We start from the raw sequence: 12,924 nt of genomic DNA, 5'->3' as shown, positions 1-12,924 counted from the left end.
AGTTTGACGATGAAGAAAAAATAAAAATGATTTAAGGTATTGTCTTGCTGAGCGATCATTCTGCCCTAAAATGTCCTATTGTAGATGATCATCTTACTGGCCTGATGTCAATCAACTTCATCAGTTATTAGTTCCTCTGACAGAACCAGACAATAATAGCTTATTTTGTTTGCTATTTGTCATTTTACCCCAAACCATTCACTCGTCATCTGCCTCTTTTTCATTGGCCGGTTTGATCTGAGTCGTTTCCACTCCTTCAGGTTTAAAACAATGGCTGAAGAAGTGTCTTCTCTCTTCTTCACATCTTCAGAGTCATTTCCTTCAATGTAAAACCTTCCAAACCTGACCTTGTGTCTGTCACAGAGGCGGGTGGTAAATATAGCAATGCTTGTAGGATAATAATAGGGAGCAGCTGGTGGGGGGCTTTTAACTGCTGGGAGTCCCCTTCATTCATTTGAATTCTAACCTCCTGTCTTTCTCTTGTGCCAGCACCTTCCTCTAAGGTTTCTTCCTCAGCTGGTCCAGGGCGCTAGACGTTTGCTCAGAGCAGTGATGCAAATGGCTCCCATTAGAAGATGTGGACAGGGACTCAAGAGTTGCACAATTATCAGCACTCAAAAACTTTTCTTTTAGAAAGAAACAATGGAGGGTAAAGAAACCCAAAGGTTTGGGGGTCATCTAGACCCACTAGACAGTGCACTGAAACTTTTTTCTTCAATGATTTGTGATCTTCACTGGTGTCCATGGATGAAATCTTTCCACCTTTATCCACCTTTGTCATGGTAGGGAGAACACGTCAATGTAAGGGTGGGGTCATAGGATAGCAGAAGGGTTATTGCATTGTTTGAATCCAGCCTCATAGAAGCACAGAAAGTTACCCCACAGTCACCACATATACAGCTTTTAGCAGTTTCTATAGAACTTAGATGGGTTTTTTGCTGTTTGCTATCACACAAACAGAACATGTTTAAAAAGGTATCAGAGCAAGAATGGTTATTCTGACCAATAGAATGACTTAGTAACAGCTGTTTATTTCTCTATAGAAGTCTATGGGATTCTTGGAGCCAGCGGGTTCTTCCTGTTTGGAACGACAGGGGGGAGGAGTCACTCAGTCCAGTTCTTATATACAGTCAAGGGCTGTACATCTCAACTGTATTAATCATGAAGATGAGCAGACTAGGTGGCTCTGGCATTGTGGGAAATGCAGTTTCCATACAGTCGCATTACCAGGGCTTCAACAGATTTTTTTGTTTGAGCTAGCTGAATCTACACAGACAGCTGTAGCAACAGCTGTGGGGGCAGGTGGGGACCCAAATGGACAAATCCCTATGACAGAAGTGAAAAAGTGACACCTGATGAGTAGATGATGGAGGGGTAGATGGGAGGGGGTTTCCAAACCCTGTAATAGACTCGTTCCCCAGAGAAGAGGAGAGAGTCACTTTACCAGGAAAGTATTTTTAGCATCAAAGATATGTTAGGATCTGCGTCACTCGTTGTTTCACATTCACCGATTAAAGATCCACATGTCCATTTGAAAATGCTTCAAAGGTGGGGGTCTACTGGACCTTGAGGAGGGCCGCATCTGAACAACATAAGCATGGAAGGAGATCCTCACTTGGGCATTTCTTCTTTAGCAGTCCAGTTACTTGACCCCATCCCTCCCTCTCCTCCCTTCTTCTCACCATCTCCGCCCCCCCTCACCCAGCAGGGTGGAGGCTATCAACCCATCCAGGCTCTTACAGGGTCAGTTTCCAGTTTTAGGGGGGCTGATACAGACCTCCACTCTGGTTTCGTTAGACCTCTTGAACTGTGGCACCTCTTTATGGCCAAACATCACCACTAACTATTGTGCTGGATTTGATTAACCTCATCTCGTCTCATTTGGATCACCGGACTTAAACCATCCACCCAACAGACTGCATAGTGACCAAAGAGACCAGCATGGCAGACAAGCCGGGTTTGCCAACAGGTGGAGGAGACGATGCGGGCGGCATCATGGCGCTGTTGGAGCGCGTGGCAGGCCTCATGGACAGCGTCCAGACCACACAGCAGCGCATGGAGGAGCGTCAGCTGGAGCTGGAGAACACGGTGAAGACCATCCAGACCGACATCATCAAGCTAACCAACGACCACGCCAATACCAGCTCCACCGTCGACAGGCTGCTGGAGAAGACCCGAAAGGTCAGCCGCCACATCAAGGATGTGAGGGTGCGAGTGGAGAACCAGAACGTCAGGGTGAAGAAGGTGGAAGCCACCCAGGGAGACCTGCTCGCCAAGAACAAGTTCAGGGTGGTCATTTACCAGGTGAGGCTGCAAACACACACTTGATCAACTGCTCTTGTGTGATCTCTGGTTCCCCTCTGACGTCTCAGTGTCAAACATGGGAAGTGTTCAGAATGGCCAACATGAAGGTTTTTCTCTTCAAACCAAGAGGGTTCTTGATTCAGATCTCAGGGTTTCTTCATATAGACTTTTCAAAATATCTCAGTACTTCCTCCCAGGACCTTGGTATCTGCTAAAGCGGTCATAAAGATCTAAAAATCAGGCAGTTATAATCTATGTGCAGTCTAGATTGCATTCATTTAAAACACAGGCAAATAATGATGTGGTTCCAGAGATTTGGCAGATTGGCAGACTAAGAAAATTTGCGGAAAAAACAAATACTTAATCTGAGTTTTTACCCTTCAGTGAGTGAAACAGTTAAAGTAAAACAACCAGGAAGTTAAAGATGAAAACATTAGTGTCAAAATAGCTTGCCCTTGCAGAAAAGGGAATGAAGATGTGAATTGAAGAGGCCATCTTCCTTATAACGAGGAGTAATAAGGTTGGATAATCGTTTTTGGTCAAGTTCATGTAAAATAATCAACAGGCTGAGTTAAAATACTTGAAGGAGGTTGAATTATCAGCTACATTTTTAGTTTACTCTAGTGATTGACGAACCAGCATTTGTGAAAGCTTCTAAAAATAAAGGACAGAACTGAGAACTTCTTCCTCTCCTGTTGTTTAAGTAACTAAAACCCAATTTTTTCTCCAAAATCCAGCATATCAGTCAGATTTATGATTTTTTTTGGCTATGAGTACTTTGAAAATTCATCGAAAAATCTCTGTTCAACTCACACACACACACTCATAGACACATACACTCATCAAGGTTCATTTTACTCCTTTGGCCTTCAGCGTTCTCAGCTGCCAAAGCGATGGTGATCTGGTTATTTTAGCTCTGCATAGCCGTCAGCAGGCTGAAAGGTTAGCCGTCGAATCCAAGCACTACATGAAAAGACCATTCTCCAAGAATCAGAGAAGCAAAGCAGGGTTTTTAATCTAAGAATTCAAGATCTTATTGTCTTTAAGTCTCCATTAATAAACAAGATCTAGGTGTGTGAATTTTTAACATTCAAGTACTTCAAAAAGAGGGGGCACTTACATTCATCTTAACTAGAAGGAGAAAATGCAAACATCTAGTGGTCAAAATCTGGAAGACACTCACATTTACAGTTAGTTATATGGTAACTAACTGCAACTTACAGGTTTCTTCTAATGGAAAAAGATCTGGGGTTGGAGTCTTGGGGAGACAGTGAGTGGAAAGTCAAGGATTTGAACCACTGACCAGCTTTTGACACTGTTCAACCCTCCATTGCTCTGTACTCAATTTAATGACCAGTCTTCACAATTCAAGACAATTTGAAATGGTTCGTTTAATTTCATAAAATATTTTAAAACACACACAGTATAAGGTTTGGATTGTAACAATTAAAAGGGTGAAATTGTTCTTTTCAGACTTTCAGGTGAAACATTTATTCATAAGATCATCAGATGATTGATCTGAGTGGAAGGATTCACACTGGGCATGTGTGGGAGCGTTCAAAAATGCATTATTTCTTGAACGCACTTTTAGCATATGGCGTTGTGTTCCTGACCAAAATAAGCATGCAGTTAAAAGAGGTTTGGTGTGAATTGGTGCAAATCTGGTGAATTTTGCTTCAGGCTTTTTCTTCCACATATTTCCGATATATAAAAGACTTGGTGTAATAAAATTCTGGATGGGTACAAACTGCAATTATTCATTTCTCCTCCATGAAAAATGGTCAAACAATTGGCACTTACGTGAATAAAAAAGGACCCCATCCATACATCACTACCAATCCGACCCCCTGATTGGTCAAAGTTCAACTGGTTTAACTTTTAACACGCGTTGAATTGCTGTGCATTTTGTAAGTAGAACCCAAAAACAGACTTAAAAACCTGCGTAGCCACGTTTGAATGTTAGAGTATTGAATTCTGAACCCCCGAAACACGCGTTTATATACAATCTTCATTGGAAGTGAACCCGTGAACGCACGTTGTTGAGCCTGATGTAAATGTGCTGTGCTCTTATCTTTTATTTATTGTCATTGTGACACAAGCTTCTGTATTATTTTTGTATTTTAAGACCGTAACTGTCCAATCAGGGTTTTTAAGATCACAGAACATTGATTAGTAGAGCAACAAAAACTGTTGAAGCTCCAGAAGCAGTGTATTCCTTAGTTGTTTTTTTGGCCACACACCTTAGGTTTTCCTTCTGCTGAGTTCCCATCTCTTTATAACACAACCATTGCCAGTATATCAGAAATGGACTGAGCGAGTGTGATGTCGCCCTCAGAAAATGAATACCTCCGACTATGAAGTCAATTCCGTCGACATTATTTTGTGACACGGATGTCATCTTGTTGGAACCAGAAATTAGTTAGCAGTGATTGGTCCAAGTCCCTGTGAGTCATTGTTTCTATGGCGACCAATCTCATCAATCAGGACTGAGCTTGTTGGACGGGCACACCCCTCCGACCCCCTCCTGAGTGGGCTCAGGAAAATGTGTCATATTTTTTATTGAGACATCTGATTGGTCAGTTTATGACTTAAAAATTCAAGAAAGACAAATCTTCTTTCACTTCTCCCATCAGGGGTTGCCACAGCAAAACAACCCTCCCTTGAGGATGAGTTGCATGGTTAACTTAGCAATGTTTTATGCCAGATGCCCTACCTGACACAACCCTCTCAATCCAACTGGGCTTGGGACTGGCAAAGCAGCAGAGAAGGGAATAGGGAGCAGCCTGGAATTGAACCCTGGTTTCACAGATGGAGGGCGCTGCAAACCAGCACGAGCTAAACCGGCCCCCACTCAAGAAAGGCAAATAAAACGAAAAAAGAGATTAGGATTAGCAAGAATATGTTGAAAAGTTGTCAGAGTAAGCATGGTTATTCTGACCCATAGAACGACTGAACAACAGCTGCTTCTTTCTCTATAGACGTCTATGGGATTTTGGACTTTTTAGAACCAGCAGGTACTTCCTGTTTGGAACTCCAGTGGGGATTGGTCACTCAGTCCAGTTCTCATATACAGTCAATGTACACAACCTGTAAAGGTAACAGGGTTCATATTCCTGGACAAACTTTAAAATTTGTGCTGATGTTTGAGCTTTTGGTTTGAGTTTCCTCTTTTTCATGTTATTGAAATTCAGATTTAAAAAAGTCAAAATAAGCAGTGTTGTTGCTGAAATACCCAATTCACATGACCTAGCATGAACATTATCAGATTTGTAACGGAGGTAGGAGTTTACACTGTAGCCATAACATTAATGTCAGGATGCAGTGATTTTCTAAAAATGTATCAAGAGTTAAAGAGTCCTTGTCAGAGCAGAGGTGAATCATTTGGAACCACAGTTTATCCCAACTTTGAACTTAAACTGGGTTTGAACATCTCCAAGACTCAGATGTAACTCTGGCACATAAAGATGACTGGAAATAAACCACAACTCCTTTGTTATTAAGCAATAAACCCCAACAGCTAATCACTTTCAGGTTCAAATCATTTGTTTCTGTTCATCTTCTCCATTTTTCTTGTTTAAAGAATGGTTGAGTCCAGTGGCCGGCGCCATGCCATACCTCTGTAAGAATACAGAACGATTTGTGCTTGAGAACAGCACCAGAGTCATCACAGCTACCAAAGCATACTTTGGGATCAGATGGGCTCTGTAACAGTCCAGTTGTGCTGTTAGTAGACTGTCTCTAAACTCGTGGTTATTTCTGCCGGGCTTGGCTTATGACATTTGATTTAAGCCAAAGATGGCATGGATCTTGGCACCTGGTAGATATCTGACTTGTACTACGCTTGCAGTATGTCAGGCATATTAGAATTTATATGTTATTTGTGGCACTTGCCAAGAATGACATTTTACCAAAAATAGAAAAAGTGACCAGTTTTTGCCCCAAACGTGCCTCATTGTCAACACAACAGAAATCATTGTCAAAGGTTTCATCCATTTTTTTCACTATTGCTCCCTTTCTTTGTTTAAAATTTAAAAAAATCAACCAAACAAGACAACAAACCTCATCCAAACATTTCTTGTCTTATTCTTTAGCCCGATTATCAGGCAGCATGTGCTGAGCTGTCAGACCTGAGGTAAGGCTGCTGTTCTGTAAGTGACTGGGCCAGCTGAGCACTGACACAAGGGTTATTCTGAGTACGAACCTTCACCATCTCCTAATATAGATGTGTGCCTGTCCACTAGCAACCCTGATCCAGTCACTTTGTTTGCTGCAACCTGCTCTGATGCTAGTTTTAGGTTTGACTCATGGAGGAATTGTCAGTTTGAGACAAAGCTCTTGTTGGTCACTTCATGGATTCATGCTGTACATCAACTGCTTCCATCTGTCCCTGTTTTCTGCATCTACATCTCTTACACTTTCATTACAGTCATAAATATCATTCTTTGGCAGCACTTCTCCAACATATCCACTTTCTCCTTTGCAAGTAAAAATAATCCATCATCTGTCGTCTAAGCCTAGAGGAGACCAATGCACTGCAAATCTACCACCTAGCATTACACCTCAGACCAGTTGTTGTCAATTGCAGTATTTGAAGGCCATGTCACACAGCCACTATGTACATTTTGCACATGCTCAACAAATGAAATTTTGGTCTTTTGTGATCCATGCGTGAAATTAGTAATTTATGAGTGTTTCGTGTATTCGACATTAGTCGATGTGCACAGACGTCCGTTGAGGGTTTCGGTCGACGGATCTTTACGTGAATACGGTTTTGGGCTGTTCAAAACTTTTGGTCGGTTGAGAGTTACACAGTTTAAGCGTATTTTTCCTAGTTTATACGCAATTATTAAATCAAGCTTACTCAATTTTACGGGATTTTTGCAAGATGCATAGGCAATTTTGTGGCTTTCCATGACCGTTCCCTATCTAACGGACTTTTCACGCAGGTACCCCCGAAATATAACTTTTATATCATGTATACTCTGCACATATTACACTAAAATTACGAAATGAATTACATATATGTAAAGAGCACCATAATCACGCACGGTTCATGTTCTACTTTGATTTACGTGTTTTTTGCGTGGTTTATTCGTACTTCTTTTGTGCTTTTAGCGTGGTTCATTTGTGATAGATCTGTGAAAATTTCAGACCGCAGCTTCTCTCACTTTTTCCACGCATATTTATGTATAACCTATTTGCATCCTAATATGCGCAAATTGTATGCAGTGGTTGTGTGACACAGTCTTTAAGCTGCAGTTACCCTCGATGCTCTGAAAGATAAAGACGAACTGAGGAGGATTTTCCAAGTGTAAAATTTTGTGTCACTGAAACCTTAAACATGTTCAAACCATTCTAGAGCATTTTTAAAAGGGAGAATGCATGGACACCAGTGAAGATCACAAATCATTGAAGAAAAAAGTTCAGCGCACTGTCTAGTGGGGTCTAGATGACCTCACTCCCAATGTCAAAGTGCCTAGGATAGAACAAGGGTCAAAACGTCTATTTAAGATTTGCAGCGGTTTACACCAAGCCTCTTTCAACTGTGTACATTTTACAGATTTGCATATCAATCCAACACCCAAAGAAAGTCAGATTAGCCTAGCTAAATCTAACATGAAGCTAGAGGCTTTTTCTCAGTTTGAAAACCCAGAAAATCTACTTGTTCTTAAATTCGACAGTAAAAGTGATTCTTGAGTTAGTGCTGACCAAAAGCAGCCAAACAGGAACAGATTTTAAACCTTTAAAACTGGAGATGTCGTCGACGACAGGCAATAACCCATGCTTTTTGGATTACCGTAACTCTTTGACCGTTTATGCAAGTAATGTAATTCCTAAGGATCCCGGAGCAGAAAAAAGGAGGAACTTTACAGCAGGGAAGTGTTGTATAGTGGCGCAAAGAATCCGCTTCAGAATCCATTCCATTAACTAAGCAAACAAGTCCTTGAGTTTCGGTAGTTCAGATAAGCATAAACACCAGAGCTAAAGATTCAGTATTAAAAAGGTTAACCCAATGCTTTTAAAGTATTTAATCTTTACATTTGTAAGAGAGATTTTGATGGTTAGTCACTTACTGCCTGTTTGCAGACTCTGCCTCATCTCCTGCTAAGGTGCTTTGGAAATATCATCATCTCAAGTGTCACATACTGTGGGGACTAATGCTTCAGTGGAGTTACTAGGAGAAAGTATTGGGACTTCCTTCAAGTGTTATAATGGGACAGCTTACAGACATTTGGACATGTTTTGTATTCATCATCATGTTTTTATCTTTTCTTGGTTATGGAGGCTTCATCTAGGAACACCGTGAGCTTGTTATTTTCTGTTTCAGGTTTATAAAGAGTTTGGGGAACAACTGAGACAGCAGGTCAAAGGTTTCTTCCTTTAACTTACTCCATTGTAAGGCTGTGGCTGAACAGCTCAAATCCACCAATATAGGAATGAGGGCATTAAGGGTTTGAACCTGGTTTAACCCTCTCTACAGCCTCAACATTTTTTTGAAAGCTGATATCGGGGTTACTGGCAGATGCACTCTTGATGCAGCCACGATATGTTTAGCCTCCTGCAGTCCAGCACTGAGCAGCAAAAACAGGTGCTGCTGTTTATTTGTGGAGCCAGGATCAAAACCTGCACACAAACCGGGTCTGCGTGACACACTTTACCCATGGACATATTTAAACCTTACATCAGCTTCTACTTTGTCCAGGAACTTCATAAAATGCTGCAGTTGTGGGATCTTCCTGCTTGTGGAGAACAGCAGTGTTCACCTTCTTTCATGTGGTTTCCCCCAGGGTGACCAGGAAGTGAAAGCTGTCACACCAGGAAGAGAGCCTGCTGAGTCCAGTGGGGCTGCAGCAGCCAGAGCTGAAATGGAACCGGACAAGTTCGAGCTCCCCCCAGAGTCTGATGAGGAGTACATGGTGGTGGAGGAGGCGGACTCCTCAGCAGCTGGCAGAGCCAAGAAGACGGGGCTGACCCGCATAGAGAGCTTCAAAGCCACCTTTTCTAAGGAGAACATGAGCAGTAAAGTCAACAAACTGGGAGAGCGTATCGTCACTGCAGAGAGGCGCGAGAAGATCCGTCAGTCTGGAGAGAGGCTGAAGCAGTCTGGAGAGAGGCTGAAGGAAAGCATCACCAAGACCGTTCCGGCAAAGCTCAATTTGAGAAAGGAGAGGACTGTGGCGGAGGGCCAGGAGGGAGCCTCCGAGGGAGCCATGCCAGTCCCCCCCCCAAAGGGCCGCAAGACCAGCCCACGCGCCGCCAGGCCAGCCGATGACGAGGGCAAGAGTGAAGAGTCAGAGGTGCCAATGTACGACATGAAGCAGCTGTCTTGAACCACCAGGTCTGAGAAATTTCCTTTGGACCTGAAAGACCACATAGAAAGATTCAAAGGGGTTCTGCAGGATCTGCTTCTGATCAGCTGCAGGAACCAAGTTTGTTTGAGTTTAACTAAAGGATGTGATTGAAGAACATGAAGGACACAGAACCAACAGAACACCCAGATGATCCAGAAGACTCCTCAAGCCCTGGAGTTTCTACCGTTTGTGGGTTTCAGACATGTATTACCTTCCAGCTCCACACAGACACAACTCATGTTCGATAAGGTCATGAAAGGACTGATTTCAGAGCTGTCCTTCAAGCCTCTGATACCATACCGCTGCTGTTCACGTGCTTAAAGAAAGTTAAGACAGGGTGAAGTTATGGTTTGACATGTTGGAAACAGGAGAAGATTTAATTAAAAAAACTGTTCAGAAATGTGTCGGGAGGGAATAGTTTCCCTTTAGGGTTTTTCAAAATGTGTAAAAGTTGAAGATGGAAGGAACCAAGACCTGCAGAAATCAGGTCAGATGGACATGAACCTCCAAAGACAGCCGAAAGATGCTTAAAGACAAGACGTGGACATCTGCATAGAGAAAACTGGACCCGTATAAAAGAAGTAAATGGATTCCCAGCAAGAAAGCATACTTCAACCATTGACTGTAAATGAAAACTGGACTGAGAGCCCGTTCACCATACTTAATCTGCTACCTTTTTTTTAACATTTTCATGTTAAAGCAAATGTTTTTATTATTTCTGTAGTGCAACTTACTAAATTTAAGGCCGTGTCAAACAGACACAACATACATTATGCACATATGAAAAGATAAACAATGGTCATATGTGAATATACTTGGAAAATGTGTGAAAAGTTGTGGTCTTCAGGTGAAATTTTTACTGATGTATCATGAATAAACCACGTAAAGACCATGGGAGAAGCACGAATAAACCACGCAAAAAACATGTAAATCATTGTAGAACATGAACTGTGAGTGACTATTGCGAAGTTTTTTTGCAATTTATTAGGAATTCATGCGTCAGTTACATAATTTTAAAGTGCCATGTGGGCATTATATGCAGTATAAAAAATATACATCAATGGTAAATGCGTGATGTGGAACAGTCATGTAAAGCCACAAATTTGCGTATGCAAAAATCACACACAATTGCGTAAGATTTACGTAATAACTGCGCATAAACTATAAACAAAAATACGCTTAGACTATGTTATTCTCAACCGACCAAAAGTTTTAAACAGTCTGTTAGACGTGTGGAACGGTTGTGGAAAGCCACAAATTTGCGTGTGCACATGTACGAATGACCTAATAATTGCATATAAAGTACGTAAAAAAACGTGTAAACTGTGTAATTATCAACCAACCCAAAACTTTGAACAGTTCAAAACCGAATTCAGGTAACAACCCGTCGGCCGAAACCCTCAACGGACATGCGCATTTTTGAGTGCATTGACGAATGACGTACGCAAGAAACACTTAGGGATGTCACTAGTGTATCTCAAAAGACGGAAATTTCATGAGTTGGAAATGTTCAAAATGTACATAGTGGCTGTGTGACACAACCTTTACAAACTGACCAATCAGATGCCTCAAGAAAAGTATGTGGTCTCCTGTCAAACATTCTAAATGTTTGATTGTCAAATCACAGGGGTGTGGCCTTCCAAAGAGCTCACTACTGATTGGCGAAAGTGGTTGCCATAGAAGCGTTGACTAAGACGGAGTCGGACCAATCACTGCGTAGTGAACGTCATCCGTCATCTATGGGCGTCGTCACACTCACTCGGTCCAGTTCTCAGATACAGTCGATGGTTTCAACACACAAACGAGTCATGGGGCATTTCCCACAGAGTTGTGCTGCAAACGATAGAAAAAGAGGCTGCTTCATCAAACAACTATTTTCCACAATACCTGCTCAACTTTTGCTCAATGTTTCAAAAAAGTTGACATCTTTTTAGAGCTTGAATTCATAAGAAATGTTTAAAAGAAAAACATTGAAACTACTAGAAATGTTCGGCGCTTCGAGCCCCACCTCAAAACTCCACCTTGGAAAGGGTGAAGTGAAGAACACTGAAGCTCAGTCTGAATGGCTCCTGCTGTAAACTTTGACTGTATTAGATTTAGCTAGAGAATGCCTGCATGGCTGTGGCTTATCAAAATAAAAATGTTAGAACTGTTCGTGTTTGCAAAGGTGAGAAAATAAAAGTTTCATTTATGTACACAGAGTTTAGTCTGTCTTTAGAAAATATCAAATATTTTTCGGATGTTCTGGTAACATTTTTATTCCTCCAAACCCCCACATTCCATTTTGTTTCTTTTTAAGACACCCCCCCCCCCCCCCCCACACACACACACACACGCATTTTTTAATGGATAAAGATCTGTTTTTGACCCCAACCCCTGACAGCAAATACATTTTGTTGCTAAGAATTTACATTTGTAACCTTCTAGTGGTCACTAAAGGAACTGCAGTAAGGACTTCCAGGATTACTTGGACTTTGTAATAGCAGAAGGTTAGGACTTGGATTAACCACAGAGTTTATTAACATTGTGGATTGATGCAAATGAGCGACACACTGTGAAGTGAAGACAACCTTTCGTCATTTTTCATTTTGAGAGCATCCGTGTTGAGATCCATGCTTAGGTCAGTGCTTCTTCACACACAACTTCAAGTGAGTAAGTAAAGTAACTAGTGAGTAACTAGTAAACCACATGTGGTCTGGTTTGAAAGACAACACTCCCAGCCTGCAAGGCCAAGTGGGCTCCATTTGGTCTAAAAGTGGGCAGAAAATGTGGACCTTGAATGGGTTTGTTCGCAGTTTCTGTGGCGACCCAACCTGTGTTTGCTGTGTGACGCGGCCTTAAGCTGCACTTTAAGTGGGCACTCGGTGGGCTGGGTCCGGCAGAGCTAGCTACGCCGTCCACCGGGCGGCAGGTTTGAAGCTAAACTGGAGGATGCTGGTTTTTTGTTAGCTAATACTGAGAACCCAGCCAGTTCGCAGAAAAACAACTAGAGAGAGGAGAATCGAGTTCTGCACCTTTACTCCAGTAAGCAGCAAAACACAGTTCCATGCAGCACCACACGGTTTCACTCCAGAGCAGCGTCTACCCCAGAGAAACACAGCGAACAGCAGGTACAGAGAGCCTGGAACGAAAACACATCAGTGGCTCCGGTGGTTGAGCAGGTTGGCCAATGATCAAACAGTTGGCTGGTTGGGCACCTTCCCTGCCTCCAGGCCCCGCTGGTACGTGAATGAATGCCCCGGTGATGGTCAGAGGGGCTGTAGGCACT

The 12,924-nt window shown here is 42.2% G+C and overlaps 1 protein-coding gene across 1 annotated transcript; it reads left to right on the top strand.

Annotated features, from left to right (window-relative positions):
* Positions 1-1,616: 1,616 nt before the first annotated feature.
* cavin4b (caveolae associated protein 4b) lies at positions 1,617-11,851 on the top strand. The gene is made up of 2 exons (XM_004080825.5): positions 1,617-2,304; positions 9,093-11,851. Exons 1-2 carry the CDS (start codon positions 1,942-1,944, stop codon positions 9,633-9,635), a joined length of 906 nt encoding a protein of 301 aa, XP_004080873.1. The 5' UTR covers positions 1,617-1,941; the 3' UTR covers positions 9,636-11,851.
* The last annotated feature ends 1,073 nt before the right edge of the window (positions 11,852-12,924 follow it).

This window comes from Oryzias latipes, chromosome 20 (genome assembly GCF_053564925.1).
Source record: "Oryzias latipes strain Hd-rR chromosome 20, Olatipes_Hd-rR_3.1".
NCBI classification, from domain to species: domain Eukaryota; kingdom Metazoa; phylum Chordata; class Actinopteri; order Beloniformes; family Adrianichthyidae; genus Oryzias; species Oryzias latipes.
Note: the sequence above shows the minus strand (reverse complement) of the source record. Positions and strands in the feature narration are given on the sequence as shown.

Bases quoted from the DNA above. Each gene is read 5' to 3' on its own strand.
- cavin4b (XM_004080825.5), top strand. From the start codon at position 1,942: ATGGCAGACAAGCCGGGTTTGCCAACAGGTGGAGGAGACGATGCGGGC. The intron at 2,305-9,092 runs GTGAGGCTGCAA...GGTTTCCCCCAG, and splicing joins TCAGGGTGGTCATTTACCAG to GGTGACCAGGAAGTGAAAGC.